Source organism: Castor canadensis, chromosome 19, assembly GCF_047511655.1.
Source record: "Castor canadensis chromosome 19, mCasCan1.hap1v2, whole genome shotgun sequence".
Lineage (NCBI taxonomy): Eukaryota > Metazoa > Chordata > Mammalia > Rodentia > Castoridae > Castor > Castor canadensis.
The window spans coordinates 42,253,985-42,278,561 of NC_133404.1; the positions used below are offsets into that span (position 1 = coordinate 42,253,985).

The 24,577-nt window shown below is 49.9% G+C and overlaps 1 protein-coding gene across 7 annotated transcripts in view; it reads right to left on the minus strand.

The window, feature by feature from the left end:
• Crtc3 (CREB regulated transcription coactivator 3) overlaps positions 1-24,577 on the minus strand; it is a 93,425-nt gene that overhangs the window by 15,407 nt on the left and 53,441 nt on the right. For 6 of the 7 annotated variants that reach the window (XM_074061970.1, XM_074061971.1, XM_074061968.1 and 3 more), the window contains 6 exons: positions 17,070-17,131; positions 15,779-15,841; positions 12,831-12,931; positions 6,282-6,317; positions 3,340-3,425; positions 1,249-1,298 (listed from right to left, as the gene is read on the minus strand). In XM_074061970.1, the coding sequence (XP_073918071.1) occupies positions 1,249-1,298; positions 3,340-3,425; positions 6,282-6,317; positions 12,831-12,931; positions 15,779-15,841; positions 17,070-17,131 (398 nt within the window). The remainder of the gene's footprint in view (positions 1-1,248; positions 1,299-3,339; positions 3,426-6,281; positions 6,318-12,830; positions 12,932-15,778; positions 15,842-17,069; positions 17,132-24,577) is intronic. The other variant, XM_074061969.1, reaches the window with a different exon arrangement.

A 24,577-nucleotide genomic window follows, 5' to 3' on the forward strand; every position in this document is an offset into this window, starting at 1 on the left:
AGTTTATATTTAACCAGCCAAAGAGAATGATTGAGCCCTGGGCTCCCAGTTGGGAGTGCCCCAAGCACAGTGAAATACAAGCTTTGTTGGGGGAAACAATATTTCAGGGTGGCCTGAAGTTGGTTTATGTCACCTGCAAACCCTCCAAACTGGTGCTGTGCCAAGCCACATCAGGTAGGGTCCCTGATTTCAAGCCACATTATTTTGGCCCTGGGAAGACTTGCTGTGTCTGAATCCGTGCCTTTGGTTCTACGCTGTGTGGGAGACATTGTGACAAGTGTCCTGCACAGCCCTCCGGGCGCTGCCCGGCCACAGGCAGAGAGAATTTTTTAACCATTCCAGTGCAAGCGACAGCTGTGCCGCCCCGAGCAGCCACCACCAGCCTCCTGCCCGTGTGTCCCTTCATGCCTGGACTGTCACCTCTCTCCACCTGTTCTCCCTGAGTCTCAGTCCTCCCACGCTTATCTTCTCATATGTTGCTACTGGACCTATTTTTGTAAGCTGTCTCAAATATTTTAGGGACTGAAGTGGTAAACTATGAAATCCATTAATTAGCTAATTAATTAATGGTGTCATCGGATCTGGTATTTCATATTGCAAATCTTCCTATTCATTCACCTGACAACCCCCCCCCCCTTTATTTTTGGTTGCGTGGGGTTTGAACTCAGGGCCTCATGCTTACTAGGCATGTGCTCCCCCACTTGAGCCACGGCACCAACCCTTTTATGTATGGGGTGTTTTCAAGACGGTCCCTCAAACTATTTGCTGGGGGCTGGCCTTGAACCATGATCCTCCTGATCTCTGCCTCCTGAGTAGCCAGGATTACAGGCGTGAGCCACCATCTCCGCTATGTAAGATTGTGGTAAGCCTCACTGTTGTAGCCATCTTTACACACGCAGTTCAGGGCTGTTAAGTTTATTCACAGACAGTCTTTTAATCAATGTCCATGCAGCCAGCTGCCGGCTACTGACCCCTCCCTCTTCCTCTGGCCACAGGCACAGGCCGGAGGCTTCTGTAGGCCGGTGCTCTGCTCCTGCCCAGAGTCCCTGGCCTGGCAGACGTACTTCTGGTGACACCAATCGTGACGTGATGAATTTCTCAAACACAGAAGGGAGCACAAGAGCAACAGGTGCTCTTGAAACACAGGTGACTTTTGGGTTACACGCAGTGAGCCGTGCCCTCGGGCTGCTGTGACCAAGTGGGAGCCTTCCTCCCAAGGACGCCCTGGCCAGGGACAGCACTACTTACCTGCCATCTCCAACATCACAGGATCGAGGCCGCCCTGACAGGGACTGAATCTGGGAAGAGAAAGAAAGCTGGACTTAGGGTGAAGTCAAGTCCAAGGACAGCGCCTGTCAGCATGGAGGGGGCCGGCACGGGTCCACAGAATCCTCACTGGGCAGCCATTTAAACTCTTCCGAGGCTTTCAAAATTCTTAAGCTTCCAGCTAAAGGGATGCTATCATTAATATTTTTTGTCTTTTTTTTTTTTTGAGCCAGAGTCTTGCTATGTAGTCCAGGCTGGCCTCAGACTCAGAATCTTCCACTCCTCAAGTACTGGGATTACAGGAGTGTACTACCAGGCCCAGCTAACATACTTTCTTCATTTGATGATTTATTAATTTATTCTCTAGATAAATTATTTCCTTTGAACAGGTCAATGTTTTACAGCTTTTAAATAAATGTTCCTTTTCCAATTGGCTTGAAAGGAAAAGAAGGAAACAGAAAAGCAAAACAGGGTGAAGAAAGAGGAAACAAATGTCAAAGAAAACAAGTAACTCAGCTAGAATATGAGCCTGGGGGGAACAGGGCGACGAGCTCCCCATTCCAGAGGAAGTGACCTCAGCACTGGCTTGCTGTGGGGACTCCCACGCCACCCACGCCTCGCACAGCCAAGACCGCGTGGCTGCAGCCTCTCCTGGCTTTAAATCCGTGAATTTAGATTGCAGCTCTTCTTAGCACTGCCCCCCAATAAACTTCAAATACACCTTGCTTTCATTAAAAAAACAAAAACAAACTTCGAGACGACCCTAATGTCAGCAGAGACTGTGTGGGTGGTGGAGCCGAAGCAAAGGGACACCGACAGGTGGGGGCCGGGAAGCCCAGACAGGACACAAGTCACTGCGGGCTCATGGAGGCTGGGACAAAGGAGCTTTCTTTTTTTTTTGGTAGGACTGGAGTTTGAACTCAGGGCTTTGCACTTGCAAAGCAGGTGCTCTACACTTGAGCCACACCTGCAGTCCATTTGGCTCTGGTTATTTTGGAGATGGGATCTTGAGAACTATTTCCCCAGGCTGGCTCTGAACTGCAGTTCTTCTGATCTCAGCCTCCCAAGTAGCTGGGATTACAGGCGTGAGCCACCAGTGCCTGACTGACAAATGAGCTTTAATTCAAAGTCAAGATAGCTTCCCCACGGGAAGAAGCGCCAAGTCAAGCACTGTAGGGCTCCCTCTGTCCACAGCGGGTGTCTGTCCAGAGCAGGCGGAGGTCAGCCAGCAGGGTTCAGATACAAGCACTCAGAGGCTCACAGAAATCCTAGCCATACAGATGAGTCCTGTGCTGACTGCAGGAGGACTCGGGTCATAGCCCTCTGCTTAAGCAAGGTCATTGTTAGCAGAAGCTGGAGACTGCCAGGGGTGGCTGCACCCAGGCTCCAGAGCTCCTCCCAGGATGGACAGGATACCATGGCCTCAACAGGCTGGCTTCCTCCCTCCCTCCCTCCCTTCCTCCTTCCTTCTTTCCCTTTCCTTCCCTTCCTTTTTTTTTTTTTTTGGTGACACTGGGGTTTTGAACTCAGGGCCTCACACTTGCTAGCCAGGCGCTCTTGCTGCTTAAGCCACTTCACCAGCCCTTTTTTGTGAAGGATTTTTTCGAGATAGGGTCTTGAATACTATTTGCCCAGGCTGGCTTTGAACTGAGGTCCTCCTGATCTCTGCCGCCTGAGTAGCTGGGATTACAGGCGTGCGCCACCGGTGCTCAGATAATTTTTTTTTTTTGAGTCACGGTCTGACTATGTGGCCCAGGCTGGCCTGGACTCCTGATCCTCCTCAGGATCCTCAGCATCCCCAGTGGCTGGGATTACAGGTGTGCACCACCACTTCTGGTTGTTTCTTTTGAATGAGTAATTCACATGAAAACCTGGAAGTCAAGAGTTCACCACAGTAACTAATTCACAGACACAGTGTGATCATTTTTTTTTCTTGAAACATCATTCCCTAGTCCGTTTTCCTATCTCTGGCCCCTCTCTTCCTTCTTCCCAGCTCTCCTGCAGGATTTCACTGAGTCCTCTGAGGTCAGAGCCAGTGACAATGATGAGCATAACAGAGAGCTGGTCACCCACCTCCTTGGTCTCCCACAGCTGTTTTGGCAGTGGCTCAGGAACATTCAGCAAGTTCTCTTCTTTCAGTGGACCAGGAAAAGATGCCCCTAGAGGACAAAGCAGACCAGTCACCGATGGGACTGAGGCCTTCCTCCCCTCAGCCAAACCAATTATCTTTGCAAAAAGGCTTTCTTTAACAAATTTATTGACTACGTACTAGGGAGGGCATTTGAGCACTGCCGTGAGGGTGCAGAGATGAGTGGATTCAACCTTTCAGGATGTCATTACCCAGCCGGGGTGACAGCCACACATACATAACCGTCTTTCAAGGAGAAGGCAGGGGAGCAGGGACAGCATGTGCTCACTGTGCTCACTGTCACCACAGGGCAGAGAAGTGAGACGCCAGGCACGCTGGCTCGGGGCTGGGGACTAAGGGCACAGGAAAGGGACCCCAAGGGAGCAGAAGATGCGCAAAAGGCCCAGAGAGAGGGAGCAACTTTGGGCAAGTGCCGGACAGAGCGCGCTGTTCCTTGGGGAAGAAGAGAGGTTACAAATAAAAGGTGGAGGCCGAGGCCAGGCCGGGGGACCTGCAGCCACGACAGTGATCTAGGAAGCAATGAAAGGAGAAGAGGATGAGCCCACGGGCTGAGAAGAAAGAGAAACAGCGACCATGGACTTGAGGCTGGGCAGTTCCTGGTGGCCCCGGTGGCTCTCTGCTCCAAAGCCGCCTGGCTCTGCACAAAGAGCCCCTTCCAGGGCTTTCGGCCTCAGCATTCCCAGGCACCCAGAAGGCTGAGCCCCAAAACAAGCAAAGGCTTTTGTTCTCAGAGACACACTGGGAAACAAAGGCTGGCCCTGAGGAGTGAGGGGATCTGACGTCAGGAAGGGGACTGGACTACAACCCTGGTGACTGCTCAGAAGTAGGAGCTGCTAGGTTCCATTGACCGTGGCTCCAGGGTGACTGTCACCAAACACTCAGGATGGATAAGGGACCCCAGAAGGAAGTCACTTAAAACAGGGAGCAAAATTTCAGAGGAATTTCCAAGAAAAGGGGTTGAAACAAAAAGTCAAACATAAGTTTATTTGATCTTTTATTTATTAAAACAGGGTATAACTGCAACTGTGAACCCTAGGACAAAGTAAGCATGGCTGGGATCTAATTTCACTGTCAATGCTTTCACAGGTCACCTTCCCAGCACTACCGGAGCAAGTGGCATTTCTGCTTTATCCGTGTTTCCAGGTGTCACTCAGTCCTGATAGTCTCCCTTGTTGCTGTGGCTCTCAGAGTCTCTTTCTCTCTCCGCCCCCTCTTTCTGTCTCAGCCTCTTTTAGGCACATTTTCCATCACTGAGCTACGTCCCCTCCCTGGTCACTCTCCTTTGAGGAACTTATGTTGTCCACATTCTTGTTGACTTTCTCTTCTTCCCAGGTTACCCAGTCTAATGGCTACCATGAGCTGCTTCAGAAACACAAGCTCCATGAGGGTGAGGCCTGGGCTTAGCACAGGCTGGTGACATGTAAGCCCTGCAGCTGACCCCACAAACCAGAGGACAAGTAATGGGCTTCAACAGCCTCTAGAGACCAAGGCTATGGCAGAGCCAGAATAGAAAAGTGAAAAAACAAACCAACAAAAACAAAAACAAAACAAAACAAAAAGGTGGGCCCAGAGGCTCACGCCTGTAATCCTGGCTACTTGGAAGGCAGAGATAAGGAGAATCTCAGTTTGAAGCCAGCCCAGACATATAGTTTGAGAGACGCTATCTCAAAAAATACCTAACACAGAAATGGGCTGGAGTGGCTCAAGTGGTAGAGCACCTGCCTAGCAAGGGAGAGGCCCTGAGTTCAAATCCCAGAATTGACAAAACACAATAGAAAAGTGCTCTGAAAAGAACTGTGGAATGGGATGGCAGGGAACAGTCCCAGGGCTGAGCAAGTTGGCTTCCTGACTTAAGGCTGCCTCTCGAGGTGGGTTCTGGGATTGGGCTGGGGCAGGCTGCAGCCTTAACAGGGTTGTCCTCTTTGAGGGGCTCACTGGTTCCAGCTTCTTTTCATATATAAAGTTTGTTGGGAATTCCTTTTTGCTTTTGTAACTATCATAGTATATTGAGGTTTGGGGTACGTCGTTACGTTTATAAAAATTCTTAGAATATATTGGAGCTGATTCGCCCCCCCATCATTTGGGAATTAAGAAGTCATCCGGAGAAAGCAAATGACCTTGAAGCCGGTTCTGTATTTCTGTCCTGATGGATTAGACGTTTACCGACGGTTCTGCTTTTCTCGGTTCTAGTTAATGGCTGGTCCTAAGAGAGGGACATGGGACGATGACAGAGAACTCATGTTCCCCGAGTCTTACCTCGGTGACAGATAAACCTAATTTAGCTGTTCAGTTTCAGATTATGAAAATTAAATTCCAGCTTATAAAGATTTAGGGAGAAGAAAACAGTACCTGGCACTGAGTGAATAAATGAGTGCTGAACCCTCACTCGTCAGTGGCTCTGAGCGCCTTTTTGAAAGATCTCCAAAATTGTTTTATTTGGCTTTATTTGCACCTTCTGTAAAATTTGTAATTTCATTTCAAAATCACGTCTGCACTTCCCTTGCACTGTTTATTGCCTCTGTCCATCAGTGACTTGCAAAGACTTCCTAAATGGGCAGAGACAGTATGAGCAGAGCAGGGCACTGAGTTAGTTGATTGCGTAAGTGATGGATGGCTTCGTGTTTCCATGTGGTTACTACTTTGCTTCCTTGTACAACCTGTGACTGGGGGACAACGAGGGACCTCTGTGATCTAGTCACACATTTCCTTCCTCATCTTTGATCGTGAGTAGCCTTAATTTTCTAGGAAAATTAAGAAAAGTAACCCAACCAAGAGCCGTCAGCCTTTTGGGAAGCTGTGCTCATCTGTCAAGCTGCAGACAGAAGGTCACACATGCGAGAGTCAGGAAAGCAAGCCTGGTCCCTACCTTCCCCGTGTCCATCGTCCTCTCCATCACAGTAACCTGGTGGGAAAGAAAAAAAATGGTCCTTTTCCATTTATTCGGGAATTGGCACCTTTCTGATTACAAATAGAAGGTCTGAAAGTCGAAAGTGGTTTTGAACATGGAGGCTCACTCAGGCTGCAGCAGGATTCGTACTAGAAATGGATGCAGTGATCTGGAGTTTCAGGTTGGTTCCTAGCTACGTTTAAAATTGTCTTAAAATTTTGGGGGGGTCAGTACACAAGAGAGGTGTCCCAGGCAATCCTTCAATTTTCTCCCTGCCTCTGTCCTGAGAGGGGGACGCTTTTGATAAAACCCCAGGACCTCTCTTCAAGTCACAGGGCAAAAACATATGTGGTGAAACTGTCTTCCCTATGCTTTGCCCTGTGAGGACAGGTAACTCAAGGCGTCCTTGTCACAACTGACACTGACCGTGGTGTGTAGACTGCAGAAAAAGTTCCATCCAAGGACACCGTTAGGATACTTCTCACAGTCAAGTTGTTTTAAGAAAAGTCTTAAGTCTCTTTCAAGGGTCTATGTGATATGTGTTCACAGGGTTTTAAAAATCTGACTCGCCATCCGTTCTGGTTGAATCCACGAAGTACAAGCTGAAACAGAGGCTGTGCCACGACCCACTAGCTCCCTGTTCTCCTTGGGCCGATCAATTACCCCCAATGAGTTTTCAGCTAGAACCAGGACAAATTTTGAAACCTAAGCCTTTAGTCACAGCTCACTTTCAGTTTAGATACATTGCTGGAAAAGGCTAAGCTATAAATTAACCTGATTAGCCTATAAAACGGAAATGACACATTAATAATCACTCATTCTGAGTACACTGACCAAGTTCCTGCACTCAGCACGGGCGGCGGTGACGGGATGGGGGCGAGAAGACAGAGCGCCGCAGCCACGCGGGGAGAAACGGAAAATCTGAGTGAGGCGGGGCTCAGGGCGACACTGGGAGACCCGGGGGCACCAAGACGTCCGCACTAAGCACGCTGGCAAAGACAGCGTTATTCCCAGCTGTAAGGGAATCAGACTGCAGGTTCGCGACCCCTGGGGTACGCTGTCAAAATGCAGATCCCCGGGCCGACCCCCAAGACGTTCACTCAGAAGTGCGAGAACTGGCCAAGGAATCCGGAATCAACGTCTTTGCTCATCTCTGGGGACCCGTGGCCCGCTCTTGTTAGAGACGTGGTCGAGGCTGCTGCTTATCCAACCAGTGATCCAGCACCTCTAAAGACACGCCTGTGACCAGGACAACCTTAGAGAGCAGGGACAGGACAGAAGGTGTGGCTCTGCCGCCAGCCCTGTCGAGAGGACAGGAGAAAAGGCTTTCAGATCCAATTCTGGCTTTTTGGGAAAGGGGGAGGGGAACTCGAGCTTTCTGATCACTCACGTGACTGGCCTATAAAAATGAAAAACTTTTATTTAGATAGCAATCTAGTATGGTAGGTGGCAGCAGCTCTTCGCTATCAAGACACCAGTCACCCTCGGTTTAATTACTGAAGAGACACCTGAGGGCTACTGGGTGAAACTGTCAGCGAGGCCAGCAGACTCCCCAGGTGACACCCCATTGTGCTGCCCACTCTGCCAGGCCCCAAGAGAAGGTGGGCTTCGGGCCAGACCAGGCCCTGAAGGATAAGGAGGAAGAAGGTGACACGCCACGTGCACTCAACTAGCACAAAATCAAGACAGCCAAGCCTGGAGTTTTTACCACTAGATTAAGAGTACCAGAGGACACAGCTATAAACAAAGGGTAAAAATAAACAGGAAGGAGTAATGGCTGAGTGTCTGGAAACAGAGGAAGTCAATTCACATCAGTCCCGCAGGGACAGGACAGCAATGACCAAGGCCACACTTGTGTCCCAGGAAACCTCACAGCCTTGGAGTCACAGAGAGCTGACTTACTAAGCACATGGAGACTGGGTTCCTTCCGTGCGCTCCTGAGCCTGGCAAGTTCAAATACCTCCTGCGTGGCCTTGAAGCCAGGAAAAGGCGAAGGAAAATCCTAGCCACAGAGTGTCCTAAAGGAGCCTTCTAGAATTTCAGCCTTCCCGGCCTCCTGCCTTTCCCGGGGACATTCCTTCCCTTGTGAGACCTGAGATCTTTGCCAGGCAATCGGGTGTCGCATGGGCTTACACCTCAGGGTTGTTGGGTTCGAAACCTGCTCCCTAAGTTGAAAGGCCACCGGGATACAAGTGTGTCCCTGCTCCCCAGAGGAGAACAGAGGACTGGGGTCTTCAAAGATGGCGCCATCCAGCACCTACAGCTCTAGATGGAGAAAAGACACCAGTGAGGCCGTCTTCTGTCCTTAGCCCCCAGGCTGTCCCCGAAAGAGCGGGGGCCACTGCGGGCCCCCCCCCCACCCCCGTCCACGTGCAGGGGCTAACACGGCTGTGGGACAGGCAAGTGTGCCCACCCATCTGCATGTGTGCACAAGTGGTGATTAAGTGGCCGTGCTGCCAGGGTCACGGTCAACAGCTCTCTTTAGAGATTTTGGATAATTAAACCAGAAGAGAGAAGTTACAAAAATCTCATTTGGTTGTATAAAAGTTTATTTCTGTCACTTTCGACCACACACATGCATGTCTATCTAGTTCACGTGCAACTTCGTAACCGTTATGAAAAGTGAAGGTCTCCTAGAGTTTGTCACTCATGTAGTTAAGGGATGAGCAGATGCTTCACGACAATGACAGCAACAACACAGAGTCCTCCGCTCAGCTCAGAAAGATTCCCAGGGAAAGAACGTTTGTGCTCCAAGCACAGAACCTGACTTCTGGGCTTTCAACTTTATTTTCCCGTCACTTCTGAAATTTTTACTTTATTTGGTTGGTCCTATAAAAAGAAATACCTTTTTTGTGAAGCTACTTGGTATTTTTAAATTCCAAAAGAAAAGAAAATGAAAAACGCTAATGAATTACAGGAGGAAAACACATAAAACTCTTCAAAATAGCTCCTTCCCAACAAATATAATTCCCAGAAATAATTCCCATCCTTGGAGACTCGAATAATATTTTAAACACACTGGCTTTCCCATGTAAACACGGCCATATTTGGATGTGTTTCTGAGTTCTGTGATACTGCAGGCAAGGGCAGGGCCCATGCAGCCGGCCAAGCTGGAGGCCGGCCACCTTGCAGGGCCGTCAGGTGTTGTGGCCCAGTAATTTCCAACTGATTGGAAAAGGAGAAGCCACCCCAGGAGGCCTGCTCAGGGACTCCTCCCCTGGGCTCCCCTTTTCTTATTGCACTGCTGCCTGGCTTAGGGGTTCTGCCCTCATTTCTTTCCCTCTCACCCATTCTGACATCTCTCCCCTCTCTCTCAGAGGCTACACCACTCTTAGAAAAAAGATTTCAATTCAGGCAATTATCTTCTCTTTAGGCCAAATCTGGAGAACTCCCTACTTAAGCGACCTGTTCCCCCTGAGCCTTTGGCCCTGTCTGGAGAAACGCAGGTTTAAATCCGGGGCTGGATGCCTCCCAGGCTAGGGAGACCAGGCTGCATGTGTGGTCCCCCACTGGTGACAGCCTCTGACTTTTTAGGCTGCTTGAATACTTCTGCCTCTACCTACCCTGAAGCTAAAGCGCTGACTTCCCACACACCTCGCTTGTCTGAGCAGTGGCCAGTGCCCCGTGTCCAGTTTCACATCCCTGCCAGATACTGTCATAGCCTCACGCCTGGAAACATGGGGGGCTGTTCCCAACCGAATCTGAAAGCCCTCACGCTTCACAGGAACTCATGTAAGCAACTGGAGTCTCCCCCAAACTGCACCAAGGGAAGAACTACAGCAACAGTGAAGTAAGATCACGAAGGTTCTCTCCTGGGAAGGAAGGGGGATAATTTAGGCTTTAAAGAATCCAAAAACTAAGAAAACCAGAAAAGCTGGTGACCTTGGCCACAGATCCTTCCCAGTCAGTCTGCATATGGCAATGAGTAATTCAGGACTGTTGTCCTTTCTAGACTAGAAGCCCCAGGAAGGCAGGCCTGGGCTGAGTCTACAGGGCCTGCTCAGATGTCAGCACCCAGAGTTTCAGGAGCACCCCATCGACGAGAGCCACTTCTCCGTCAGTGCAGAGTCCTCTGGGCCAGCACTGTGTTAGCAGGAGCTTTGGGACAAAGGTAGCTTTGTAGCAACAGAGGCAGGAAGGTCACAGAAGGCTCCCCAGAAATGCAGACATGAGCTGAGGCTCACAGATCGGGATGGTGCGGGCCAGGCAGGTCAGGATGGAGTTGCCAGAGGAAGAAATGGGGACACAGAGAAACAGAAGAACTCCAGGTGGCTCTCATGGCTCACTTGGGGAGGGAGGCTGGGGAGCAGGGGCTGGATTCCAGGGCTGGTGTTGTTCCAACCTGAGAGACAGGGACCCGTTCTCCTTAAGGTGAGGGCTGGTTTTCGTCAGGAAAGCAAAACAAGCAGACAGGGCTTCACTCTGGTAGCACATGGTGTGAGATGACCTGGCCTGCCTCGTCCTTGCTCCTGGCCACACCGGGCCTTCTGCCCCTCCACTCAGGCTCAAGGGGAGGGAGGGATGATCTGAGCAGGAAAATGGGGAAGGCGCAGGGGACAGTCCGCTCTAGTCACTCCCTCCCTCTCCCCCTCTGCTCTCCCCACCACCATCCTTCCTGAGTTCTCCTCCCATGGGGGGCCCTGAGGGAGTTGCCTCTTTCTGGGGTTCAATCCATGGACCTCCAGAGGAAAAGAGAAACCAGAGGGAACCTCAGAGAGCCCAGCGTGAGACTGGACTGCAGGGCGTGAGGCTGGAAATGAAGAGCAGTTAGAAAGTCCCGTGACAGCCCCTGTGACAGTCCACATAAGAGGGCTGGCAGAGTGGCTCAATGGTAGAGCACCTGCCTAGCTACCATGAAGCCCTGAGTTCAAGCCCCAGTGCTGCCAAACTTAAAAAAAAATAGCTGCACAAGAGTCCACACAAGAGTCCACCTGAGAGTTCAGGGCCATGGGCGATGGGGAGGAGGAAGACGCCATGCAAGAGCCACACGCTAACCTTGTCACAACACACACCCTTCCCTGCCGGCCCTTTCTCTCCACAGACACCTACCGGGGAAGCGCGTGCCGGCTCAGCCTGTCTGGGTCCTCCAGGGTGGGAGAAAGCATGTTAGGGGCTAACCTATGTCTAACCCATGTCTAACCATGTCTTACCCATGTCTAACCCATGTCTAACCCATGTCTTACCATGTCTAACCCATGTCTAACCCATGTCTTACCCATGTCTAACCCATGTCTAACCCATGTTTTACCCATGTCTAGCCATGTCTAACCCATGTTTTACTCATGTCTAACCATGTCTAACCATGTCTTACCCATGTCTAACCATGTATAACCATGTCTAACCCATGTTTTACCCATGTCTAACCATGTATAACCATGTCTAACCCATGTTTTACCCATGTCTAACCATGTCTAAAGCATGTTTTACCCATGTCTAACCCATGTCTATGTCTAATGCATGTTTTACCCATGTCTAACCCATGTCTAACCATGTATTACCCATGTCTAACCCATGTCTATGTCTAATGCATGTTTTACCCATGTCTAACCATGTCTAACCCATGTTTTACCCATGTCTAACCATGTCTAATGCATGTTTTACCCATGTCTAACCCATGTCTAACCATGTCTAACCCATGTTTCACCCATGTCTAATGCATGTTTTACCCATGTCTAACCCTGTATTACCCATGTCTAACTCATGTCTATGTCTAATGCATGTTTTACCCATGTCAACCCATGTCTAACCATGTCTAACCCATGTTTTACCCATGTCTAACCATGTCTAAAGCATGTTTTACCCATGTCTAACCCATGTCTATGTCTAATGCATGTTTTACCCATGTCTAACCCATGTCTAACCATGTATTACCCATGTCTAACCCATGTCTATGTCTAATGCATGTTTTACCCATGTCTAACCATGTCTAACCCATGTTTTACCCATGTCTAACCATGTCTAATGCATGTTTTACCCATGTCTAACCCATGTCTAACCATGTCTAACCCATGTTTCACCCATGTCTAATGCATGTTTTACCCATGTCTAACCCTGTATTACCCATGTCTAACTCATGTCTATGTCTAATGCATGTTTTACCCATGTCTAACCCATGTCTAACCATGTCTAACCCATGTTTTACCCATGTCTAACCCATGTCTAACCATGTCTAACCCATGTTTTACCCATGTCTAACCCATGTCTAACCCATGTTTTACCCATGTCTAACTCATGTCTAACCCATGTTTTACCCATGTCTAACCATGTCTAACCCATGTCTAACCCATGTCTAACCATGTCTAACCCATGTCTTACCCATGTCTTACCCATGTCTAACCATGTCTTACCCATATCTTAACCATGTCTAACCATGTCTAACCATGTCTTACCCATGTCTTAACCATGTCTAACCATGTCTTACCCATGTCTAACCATGTCTAACCCATGTCTTACCCATGTCTAACCATGTCTTACCCATGTCTTACCCATGTCTAACCCATGTTTTACCCATGTCTAACCATGTCTTACCCATGTACGGGGCAGGCCAGGTCGACTGGCCCCCGCCTCCATAGGGGTCCTGGGGGTTGGCGTTCAGAGCACTCGTGTGAAGAGCGGAGTCGGAATTGGTCCTAAGAGGGGAGGAGAGAGTCTGGCTGAAAATCCTTCCTTCCTCAGTGAAAGAGGGTAAGAGTGATCAGCTTACAATCATCCTAAACCAAAACGTCAGGACCCACCTGTTGTCCTTACATCAATGACAGCTTGAGGACTACCAGGCCCAAAGAGATATCTCCCTTTTCTTGGCAGTACTGGGGTTTGAACTCGGGGCCTCAGGCTTGTTAGACAGGTGGTTTGTTACTTGAGCCAAGACCCCAGCCATTTTTGCTTTAGTTATTTTTTCTATACAGGTCCTGTGTGTTTGCATAGGGCCAGCATGGTCCACTATCCTCCTCCCTCTACCTCTCAAGTAGCTGGGATTGTGGATGTGTGCCACCATGCCTGGCTTATTGATTGAGATGGGGGTCTTAATAACTTCTTGCCTAGGCTGGCTTTGAACCATGATCCTCCTGATCTGTGTCTCCTGTAGCTGGGATTACAGGCGTGAGCCACGTCTGGCCCTCCAGAAGATTTTAATTAGCACTTGTGGAGTCTTACACTTTGAAGCTGATTACAGGGTTTTCTAACTGAACACAGCAGGCCTCAGGTCCACAGCTTCCTTCTAGGATCTCCCTTTTCTTCTTTGCAGCTCAGAAGACAGCTACTGTAGAAATTTGTGTAGAAATTTGTGGCCAGGCTGTGTTTTCTCCTCCTAGAAAAGCAGTTTCCCAGGGAAGGAGCACATAGGACAGTGGACCTCAAACCGCTTCAGGGAGAACGTAAGGTCAAGACCGTCTTCCACATGATTCTACAACGTTCCCTGCCTTTTCTCATGGCCCAGTGGGGATTCCAGCAGCTGTGCGGTAGGTGAGGTCACTGCAGACTGAACATGTAAATGGAGAATGCACCGCCTTGGTAAATTATTTTGTTTTGGAAAATATTATTGTGTTTCTTTTAAAGAAGATATTATTTATGTTAACACGTGCTGGGCTTGTTATTGTTATTTTTAAATGCATTGATACCTATTGCAAAATTAAAAAAAAAAACCTCTTAATTTGGTTTCTGATTTCAGTAGATAAAATGTCAGCAGGCCTATCCTATGTGGACGTGATCTTTGAGGGCCTCAGTACTTTCTGAGAGCGTGAAGCGGTCCTAACACAAAAGGTTTGGGAACCACAAATGTGTCAAATTGCCCCTGCCTCAGCTCCACGGGATGAATACTTACTTATTACATCTAACGTACAATCGTCTGTCATGACAAGGGCATGAGAGCAACTTCAAGTCAGCTTAAATGCTTTTTTGTAGCCAGAAGCTGGTGCTCATGCCTGTAATCCCAGTTACTCAGGAGGCCGAGATCAGGAGGACCACGGCTCGAAGCCAGCTCAGGCACATAGTTCCTTCCACAAGACCCTATCTTGAAAAACCCTTCACAGAAAGAGGGCTGGTGGAGTGGCTCAAGGTGGAGGCCTTGAGTTCAAACCTTGAGTTCAAACCCCAGTGCTGCAAAAAAAGAAAATATTCAACACAAAACAGGGCTGGAGGAGTGGCTCAAGTGGTAGAGCGCCTGCCAAGCAAGCGTGAGGTCCTGAGTTCAAACTAATACTGCCAAAAAGAAGTTTCTTTGTGGTCCATTCCAGGTGACCACCTCACGTGACTGTAAAGCCACATGGCCTCCAACGAGGGACGACTGCGGGACAGGACAGGAAAAGCCTGGACCCCGGGAGCAGAGAGTCTGTAGACTCGAAGAAACTCAAGCGTGTCAATCAACTGGCAAGGGACGAATGGGCTTAGATCACGGGATTTGTCACGTGCAAGAATGGTTAGTGTGAGTTTTAAAGGTTGTCTTCAGACTTCTGCTGTCAGACATTTGCACTTTGCTGGCTGGTCCTGGGACTGGGATGCTAGGTGAGGGCTAGAGAAGGAACAAGCGGGCAGAATGCTGACAAAGACTAAAGCACCCCAAGATGGTGACAAGGGGCCCTTACAGTTTTTTCTTTTTGGGGTATGTTTAAAATTTTACACTATTAAAAGGGGGTTTTAGTGGGTGATTCTTTGTTTTTGCTTAGGTTTTTTTGCAGTACTGGGGCTTGAACTCAGGGCCTCACTGTGAGCCACTCCACCGGCCCTTTTTTGTGATGGTTTTTTCCAGATAGAGTCTTGGGAACTATTTGTCTGGTCTGGCTTCCAACAGTGATCCTCCTGAACTCTGCCCCCGAGTAGCTAGGATTACAGGTGTGAGGCACTGGTGCCCGGTTAGTTTTGTTTCTTTTTTGAGGTAGGGTCTCACTGTGTAGCCCAGGCTGGTCTTGCCCTCATGATCTTTCTACATTAGCCTTCCTAGTGTTAGGATTACAGGCATGCACCACCAAGCCCGACTTGTTTTTTTTTTGTTGTTGTTGTTGAAATCCTATTCCCTTTACATACTAACTCAGGGGCCTGCTGCAAATCATTCAGCCTCTTAAAACAGAACACTATATTCGTGCAGTGTACTGTTCCAGGTAGGGCCCTCACTCCTGGAGTGGGATCCAAAGTGATCATAAGAATAATCTGTGTTTACTGAGCACTTTGCCAGCCACATATTATCTTATTGACGCCTCACGACCGCCCCAGCAGAGGTAGGCCTATCTTCACTCTTCAGACGAGCATTACAGATGTTCATCTGCTCAAGGTCGCGGGGCGGGACAAAGCCTGGTGGTCTCACTCCAGACCCTGTGTTCTTATACTGTGCTGCAGTGCTCTCGGACCACTCAATAAATAAATTAAAAAAAACCAAACAACCCACGTCATACAAACACAACAGACAGAGGTCAGAGAACAGGTAAAGATCAGGCCAGGCAGACTGCTTGGCCTCCATCTTTAAACTCCTAAGAAGAAGCCAGTACCTGTTAAGCGCCGACGTCAGCCTGAATCCAGGATGCTTTTCTTCTTTCCAGGGAGGCTGCTGCCTTTAAAAGCCAGAACATGAAAGGGAAACAGAGTCAGTGGGCAGAGCCCAGGAGAGCCCCACCTGGGTCTGGGACCTGGCTCTTCTGCTTTCTAGCTGCATAGCCCGAGAGACTAACGTGCCCTGGCCTCGCTCATTTGCTCATCATGGCTAAAATGAGGCCAGACTGAGGGTCTCCCTGGGCCCGTGAGCTCTGATTTGCAGGGTGACTTCCGCAAACCCACAGAACAGGAGTGGCCAGCTGGGCCACACATTAATAGGAGGCTGCTGAGCCCCCTGAATGGCTTTTGCAATTGGTCACAGGTGTGAGCCTCCCCTCTGGAGGGTACGAGGCCTTACCCCAGAGGATAAAAACATCACGTGCCTGGAGTGTGTGCCCTGCCATCCTGGATGCAAAAGCTGTGCCTTCCTTTGTGGACGGCCATGAGGACATAATTGTTGGTTATCTAGATACTGAAGTGCTAATTAGCGCTCTGGAAAATTCAGATGCTTTTTCCTGGGTACAGATAAGAAGGTACCAGTTTGGAGATCACCTTTTCTGGACCTCAGGTCCAGGCTACATTATCTGCAGTCAGGGCTCAGTCACCATTCGCCCAGAGAACGGATGGAGAAGAGAACTCCTCCCAGAGAGGCATTTTAAATGCCTCCTGAATGTGACTGGGAGACCTGAAAATGATCCCCCGCCCAACAGATGCAGCAGGACTTTTCAGTTCATTTTATCATCTGTCACCTTTGGGGGACTGAGTACAGAAATACTTAGAGACCAGAAATACTTAGAGACCAGAAATCAAATAAGCTGCATGAGCAATCATCATGAGTCCTCCATTCCTTTCAGGAACCCACTAAACCTAGAAAAACACTTATTTTTCCACCTCTCAAGTATAAGGACACTAAATCAGACCTTTTTTTTTTAAGCGGCACCAGGGCTTGAACTCAGGACCTCACACTTGCTAGGCCTTGAACCCCTCTGCCAGTCAGGCCATCCTGCTGGTATATGTTTTCCAAATGTGTTTCTGTCCGAACTACAAAGACCTAGATTTAGTTAAACAGCTTTTGACGTACATTTGCATACAAGCCCATAATTATACGTGGAAAGACTTAAGTTTTATAAGAGAAAACAAGGTTCCATTTCATAATAAAAATTCCTAAAATAATGTTCAAGGTGGAGAGAGCAAGGTCATCTAAAAAGTTCACACGTGCCCACATCTCTTAAAATAGCCTTCGCTCACCTTGGCCAACCGTCATCCAGGGCCCGCGAAGAGTAACTGGCTCCAAAAGCACTGCCATCAAAGTAGAATTTTTAATTAAGGAAAAAGAAATTGCAGGGAAAGTTGAGGCGGGATTAAGACACTGGAAAGCTCAGTTAAACCGCTGACTTGTCTTCACGCCTCCTCTTGGATGGCCTTCTGCCTTCTGACCAGCATCCTTTCTCGCAAATCATGTGGAAAGTTCCTTACTTCTGTCTTCCCCCTGCCCACCATCTTTTCTTTCCAAGAACTGCCTGCACTCTGACCCCTCATCCCATGGGATGGACCCAGGCCCAGCCACTTCCAGTCAAGGCACCTTGTCCCACCAGAAACAGACATTGGTTCAGGGAAGGGCTCACGACACAAGCAGGACCAAGGAGAGTGCTTTCAGGGAGCGGGGTGTGCCCAAAGTTGAGGTGCTGAGTCCACAGCTATTTGAGTCTGGTGGCTCTCCTTGCAGAAAACCTGTGTCTGCATGAAGTCAGCACAGAGGCAGCACCTCAGAGGTGCAGTCAGTGACACCATACGACTTCTTGAATCCAGTCTTCAGGCTTCTGGGGACATAAGCCATAAATTTCATTTTTCCTCTGGAGGCTAAAGCAAGAAGATCCAAGTTCAAGACCAGACTGGGCAACTTAGTGAGGCCCTATGTCAAAAAATTTAAAAAGTCAGGTGTGGTGGCTACTGGCTATAATCCTAGGATCAGAAGGATCGAAATTCAAGGCCAGCCTTGGCAAAAAGTTAGCAAGACCCCATCTCAACCAATAAGCTGGGTGTGGCGGTGAGCATCTGTGACCCCAGCTACGAGCGAGGCAGATGTAGGAAGACTGAGGTCCAGGGAGGCCTGGGGAAAAAACTCAAGACCCTACCTGAGAAATAAGTAAAGCAAAAAGGGCTGGGGGCCTGGCTCAAGCGGTAGAGGGCCTGCCTAGCAAGTGCGAGGCCCTGGATTAGAACCTCAGGACTGAAAACACCCTTTTCCTTTCTCCAAGTTAAGGTGAGCACCTATCACTTAAAATCAAAGACAGCTGAGACGAGGTGTGACTTCCGGGTGTTGCCAAAGCTCCGCGTCTCTCCGGGTGCAGCCTTAGAACGCGTTCCAGAAGCACAGACACAAGCTGGAAGGTCAAGTACGCATTGCTACCCGGCACAACGAGTCCCCGTGCAATGAACGTGTGCTAATAAAAATGAAAGCCCGACAGTGTTGCTGGTTGCGGTGACTTTGTTAACTGTACTCCCAGGACTGTCTTAAGCTATCTTAATCACTTTATTCTCCTTATTCAAAAGCAAAACGCTCAATGATCTTCTCAGCCTGAAAGGCAAAATCAGACTTCACCGGCTTGGTCACTGCAGTGCTGACAATTTGGCTACAGGGCCCCGTCTGCTTTCATCCCCACACCAACTGTCTGCGTTCCCCAAATGCGTCCTGAGCCCCTCCTGCGCTAGGCCTGTGCTGCCGCCCGCTCCCCTTCCTGTCCTCCTAGGTGAACAGTCTCCTTGACGCCTGGTCACCTTATCACCCGAAAGCCCATTCTTTTGGCAGCACCAGGTTTTAACTCAGCGTCGTACTTGCTGTGCAGGCGCTGCACCACACCTCCATCTCGACCCCACAAATACACACACGCTTGGCAGCACAGGGTTTGAACTCAGGGCCGCTCCATTGCTGGGGAAGCCTTCTACTGTTTGAGCCCCTGCCTCCAGGCCTCCAACCCTTGATTTTTTTTTTTTTTTGCAGTACTGGGGCTTGAACTCAGGGCCTTCACCTTGAGCCACTCCACCAGCCCATTCTTTGTGATAGGGTTTTTCAAGATAGGGTCTCCCGAACTATTTCCCTGGGCTGGCTTCGCACCGTGATCCTCTTGATCTCTGCCTCCCGAGTAGCTAGGATGACAGGTGTGAGCCACCAGCGCCCGGCTCTCGACTTCTTAAGGTAGAAATGACTCAAAAGATAGAGGTGTACATGAAGACACCAGGAAAGTGGAACCATTTACAATAGGCGCGTCAATATGCCAGGCCTCTACAGAGTGAGGCCACACTCACATTGAATCCTAGCCTTGGTCCTAGAAGAGTGAAAATCTTAGATCAGTGTGAAACCCTGGGTTCAAATCACAGCACCGCCAAATAAAGGAAGGGAGAGAGCGCGGGAAGCCTGCCTGGCAGATAAGGGCCAAAGCCCCCCTCACTGACCCCAAAGTTCAAGAGCTCTGCACAGATCGTGGCTGCCTCTCAGAAAACTGACCCTGAGGGCCACGGAGAACGTGCACCTGCAGCGTTCAGGGAAGAAGGACGGAGGCTGGAGAAGAAAGCACCACCTGCACGCGGGGCCACGGGGAGCCAGGTGGAGGGGCCCACCCTGCAGGCCTAGGCTGGGCATCTCCAACCAACACAGAATCCCAAGTCGGGAAAACGTGGACGCGGACGAGACCTTAGTGACGAAGTGGGAAACGCCTCCTCTGCCAGGAGAAGCATCAGGACCTTCCTTTCCATTGTCACAGCTCATAGGTTTCCTTCGTTCTTCAGTTCATTTTTTTTGGCAGGACTGGGGTTTGAACTCAGGATCTAAGCATTCTGCCACTTGAGCCCACCCCCCAGCCCCTTTTGTGTTAGTTGTCTTTTAAGTAGGGTCTTGCAGTTTTGCCTGGGCCAGCCTAGACCACAGAGCCTCTTAACTACATCTCCTGTGTAGCTGGGATGATAGGATGTACCCAGCTTGTTTGTTGAGATGGGGGTCTCGTGAACTTTCTGCCTGGCTGGCATGGAACTGCGATCCTCCTGATCTCTGCCTCCAGAGTAGCTGGGATTATAGGCGGGAGCTGCTGTGCCAGGCTCTCATTATCTTACTTTTTAATCTGACCCTGAGCCAACACAGTGACACGAAGACATACTCCAGAGAGACACTGCTTCAACGTTATCCGTTCGGCTTCACGTGTGTGGAACACAGACTAGATCCGAGCGGGAGACGGAGGAGGGTGGGTGACAAGGAAACATGAGAGCGTCACGTTCTAGTTGGCAGAGCCTCGAATCCTGCGGTTATCTCCTTTCTCTTTTCTGCAGGATCTGATGAATCTTTTGCTCAGGAAAGCTTAATTCCTGAAACAGATGTTTGCCAGGAGATATTTTCTGTCCCCTGTTGTCCTTAAAAATCATCAAGTGCAGTTGCACGGTATTGCTCGTGCAGATTGGGACGCGGTGGCACAGAAGTAAGGATCGGATGCCGCTGTGTCGCGGCTGAGGCACCGCGTGCACATTTTACCCTGCCTGGTGAAAACTAACGACACGGACGTGTAGCAAATTCCCGACACTCTTCACACGACTGGGCTGAGGTGCCAAAAGTTCAAGGATGAGATGTGTACCCTCTTATTTTGCATGGTCTCATCTAATTTGGCCCAGGTAAACCCAAGAGGACCACTAATGCCACAGATCAGGGTCAAATGCAAGAGAACATAGAAAGGTTTATCTGCTCTTTTCAAGATTTCAGAAGACCTCACTGAGGTGGCTTTAATGACTTCTCAATGCTGGTATGTCCTAATGAACTACCTAAATACAGGAAAAACACCTTTGTTCGTAAACTCAACTTTGACCTTTTTTTGTATGTGGCACTGAGGTTTGAACTCAGGGCCTCAGACTTGCTAGGCAGGAGCTCTACCACTCGAGCCACCCTGCCAGCCCTATTTTTGTGATGGGTTTGTTTGAGATGGTCTGTTGAGAACTATTTGCTTGGGCTGGTTTCAAACCTTGATCCTCCTGATCTCTGCCTCCTCAGTAGCTAGGATTACAGGTGTGAGCCACGGTGCCCAGCTCAACTTTGTCCTCTAACTCCACAAGCTGTTTCTGGTGCCTGGCAGTTGCCAGGGCATGGACAGAGGAGAAACACAGGAGGCTGGCTTTTAGCAAGCCGCGTGACTCCTCCATTACCCCAGGAAGCTGAGTGTGTCCAGACAAGCCTGCAAGGGCGGGTGATGAAAAGCAGAAGCAAGAAAGGGGCAGGAAACGGATGGCACCAGCAACCAAAGTTCAAACCCTACTCCCACCCCATCATCCCTCTGCATGCCTCCTTAGCTCCTATGCCCCTGCTGCCCCCTGGGGTCCTGTGGCCTCAGTGTCAGCCATGTCTACACTCACATAGCTCTGTCAGGGACAAGATGGAGGAGGGGCTCAGAATCACTCAGGACCAGGTAGAGGGGAGCAGGCGGAGGCCTGAGCCTCTGGGCACAGGCGTGTCAGGCAGGACATGTGGGTGGGAGACAGGCCACGCCCTCCTCCCAGGTGGACAGGCCTGGCTTTCCTGCTTCCAGTGGTCAGTCCCATCTTTGCCTTGGCTTCAGTCACAAAGCAGTTCACAAAGCCATGTCTCCAGCCCCCAAGGTTCTTGTGAATCTTAAGACCCTATTTCCACCCTATTGGGGTTCTTCCCCAGGGTGCCACAGACACCTCGAATTCCACCGCAAATCCAACCAGCCACTCCTCGTCCTCTGCCACCTGCCATCTGCACCTCTTCTTGTTCTCTGTCTATGGATGAGGGTGACCATCTGGGATCTCAGAGTCATCTCAGTCCGTCCCCTCCCTCCCTAAGTCCCTGCAGTCAGTAGAGGAAACCCCTTCTCCAGTTCAACTCCTCATCAAGAGAACTCCTACTGCCCCAAACTTGACCTGGGGAGGGCGATAGGGGTCAGCTCCCTCTCCCTCATCCTGGAGGAAGGGGAGGAGCACTTCCTTCTGTTGATGTCAGAGGACACCTCTTGGCCATTTGCCAATAGTGGGTGGGGCTACTGAGCAGCAGATGCTGAAGTCAGTCCGCCCCGTTGTTTTGGTGGTGTCTGCCTTAGCAGGGTGAGCAGGGCTGGGTTCATCTCATGGATTCTGTCCCCACATGCTTGTGCAGCTGGGGCAGGCAGGGCTCCAGAACTGCCTTCTAGAGGTGGCCTGGGGGTGGTCATTTCTCCTATGCTCTGGAACTCTGTGTTCTGCCAGGGACAGTTTGTGGCGCAGGCCTGTGTCCCTCCATGTAGCTGGCGAGGTGAATGGACTTGGAATTTGGTAAACAGGACCCACCAAGACAAAGTCCAGGTCAGATTTTATATATAAAACCAGGCACAGCTTGGTTCCTAATTACTAAGCATGTCTTACTGTCACTCTACTTCCTCTTGATCCCCTCCGACTGTGCCCATGTCCCATGCTAAGGGAGGTATGAGGGGACCTTTGGGGTGCTTGTACCTTCTTATTTCTTGAAGCAAGTCAGCGGCAAATAGGCTGCATATAGGATTTTGAGGTCAGAATGATCTTCCCTTAAACTGGGATTTGAACTCGGAGCTATACTTGCTAGGCAGGTGCTCTACAGCTTGAGCCCCTCCACCAGCCCTGTTCTTGGAGATGATTTGGGTGTTAGGCGAGGTTTTGGAAGCCTCTGTTAAAGGCAGGGTCTCTTAAGCTCAGACCTTCTCTGAGTCCACTGTGCTCCGAGGGGCTCCAAGAGCAGACAGAGCACAGTGTTTCCCAAATTCAACAGGCCATTAATTTAAAAGAATGGCCTTTTAATTGCGTTCTAAAACTTCCGCCCTCCTGTGATGGAAGCCCCGAAGCAAGGCCACTCTAGAGAGGAACCCTGTTATCTTGGGAATTTTCTAGACAGTTGGCTTCTCTGGCGGACTGACTCAAGTGGTAGAGCTCCTGCCTAGCAAGTATGAGGTCCTGAGTTCAAATCCCAGTACCGCCAAAAAAAAAAAATAGCTGTAAGTAAAAAAACAGATGTCTTTCAGAAGATGGATTTTCCATGACTTTTTACTGTGTCCTTTTTTTTTCATGCCTTCCTCACAGGTCTAGGAGAACAGTTCATTGCTGTCCATCTATGGAAATAGTTCAGAAACTCAATGAGACGCTCTGTGGGATACAGGCTGCAAAGGCCTGGGTTGCACATGGGCACAAGACATTTCGGTCTGAGCTCCCCGAGCCCGACCCCGGGCAGGAACAGCCCTGTGGCACCTCCCTTTGCGTATGGGGGCCCAGCTGCGGCAGGGCTCTGGTTTGCTTGTGGCAGCTATACGTGCCAACAGCCCACTGCCCTGGCCGTGTCCGGGGTATGGCTGCCCAGTGCAGAAGGAATTCCGTGTGCCAAGCCGCCCACTCTGGGAAGAAGCTGGAGTATTTGCTGAACAATGGTCGTGTTATCTGTGATCGCTGTGTTCCTGGACTGGGCCCTTGTCTAAGCCAGTCTGCCTGTCTTAAAATACCACCCAAGCCAAGAAGCACGGCAGTAAGAGAGCTTTGTTTGCATCAACAAGATTCAAACAAATTTTCCTACTTGCAAATGGTAAAACGTCAAGAAAAAGGCGATGAACATGAAAGGCAGCAATTTTAGTGATTATTTTACCCCAGAACGCAGGCCGTGCAGGAGAAAGAACTCAGTCGCCCTGCACATTGCTTGGAGCTCACGGTCTCTGGATTCCTCAGCAGACACTCGCGTGTCACCAGTGGGCACCGCCAGGCTCCAGGACTTTCTTCACCAGGGCCCATGTCTAGGGCCGGGACCCCAGTTAGGGGCTTAGGGACAGGCCGCAGAGAACGTCACACCCCTGCTCCCTGGTGAGTGGTGGCACCAGCGTGGTCACTGCTGTTTGCTTTTCCCTCCATGAGCAGCTGCTGGGCTGTGCGGATGACCTCATGAGAGGACTCGGGGTCAGCTACCCACATCGCTGCCCGATGAGACGGGACCTCTGGGCCTCCCTGGCTTCACTCCCACTGCCCCTCTCCTCACGCTCACATCTCAGCATCCAAAGCCCCTTCCTTGATCACTTTCGGCCTCTTTGCTGTCTGTCATCTCCCAGGGGACCCTACACTCAAGACAGTGGGGTGCCGGCTGTCCCCCATCACTTTGTCCCGAGCACATGGGGAGGTGCCTGGGTCTAGTAAATGGTGTCCCCTCACTTCTTCCAGGTCTCAGGTGTCCCTCCGGAACACGTCCTCTGTCCCCCTAGACTGGCTCCAGCTGTGGCTCTGTTGCCTCTCCACGACTATAACCAACTCCAGGACAGGTATTACCTGTAGGAGAGCCACTGTCCAGTCTACAAAAGGTGGCTGAGCAAGCAGGCACTTGGTCATTTTTCAGAGACGCACACTCTTCTCTTTCTCCTCTTAAGTTCCCTCGTCTTCCGTTTCTTTGGCTAATTAAAGCTATGCATATATCCGTGCACATCGAAACCATGCCTGCTTCAAAAAGCATTTGAGATGGCCATGTATACACATTCACAGTTAAATGTAAGCATGGTGGCAAACACCTATAATCCCAGCTACTCAGGAGGCAGAGATCAGAAGGATCAAAGCCAGCCCAGGCAAATAGTTACAGAGACCCTATCTCAAAAAAAACCCATCACAAAAAAGGGCTGGTGGAGTGGCTCAAGGTGAAGGCCCTGAGTTCAAGCTCCAGCACCACAAAAAAAAAAAAATGTAAAAGAGAAGGAATTGAGAAACTGAGAGATACTGTATGCTTTTTTTCT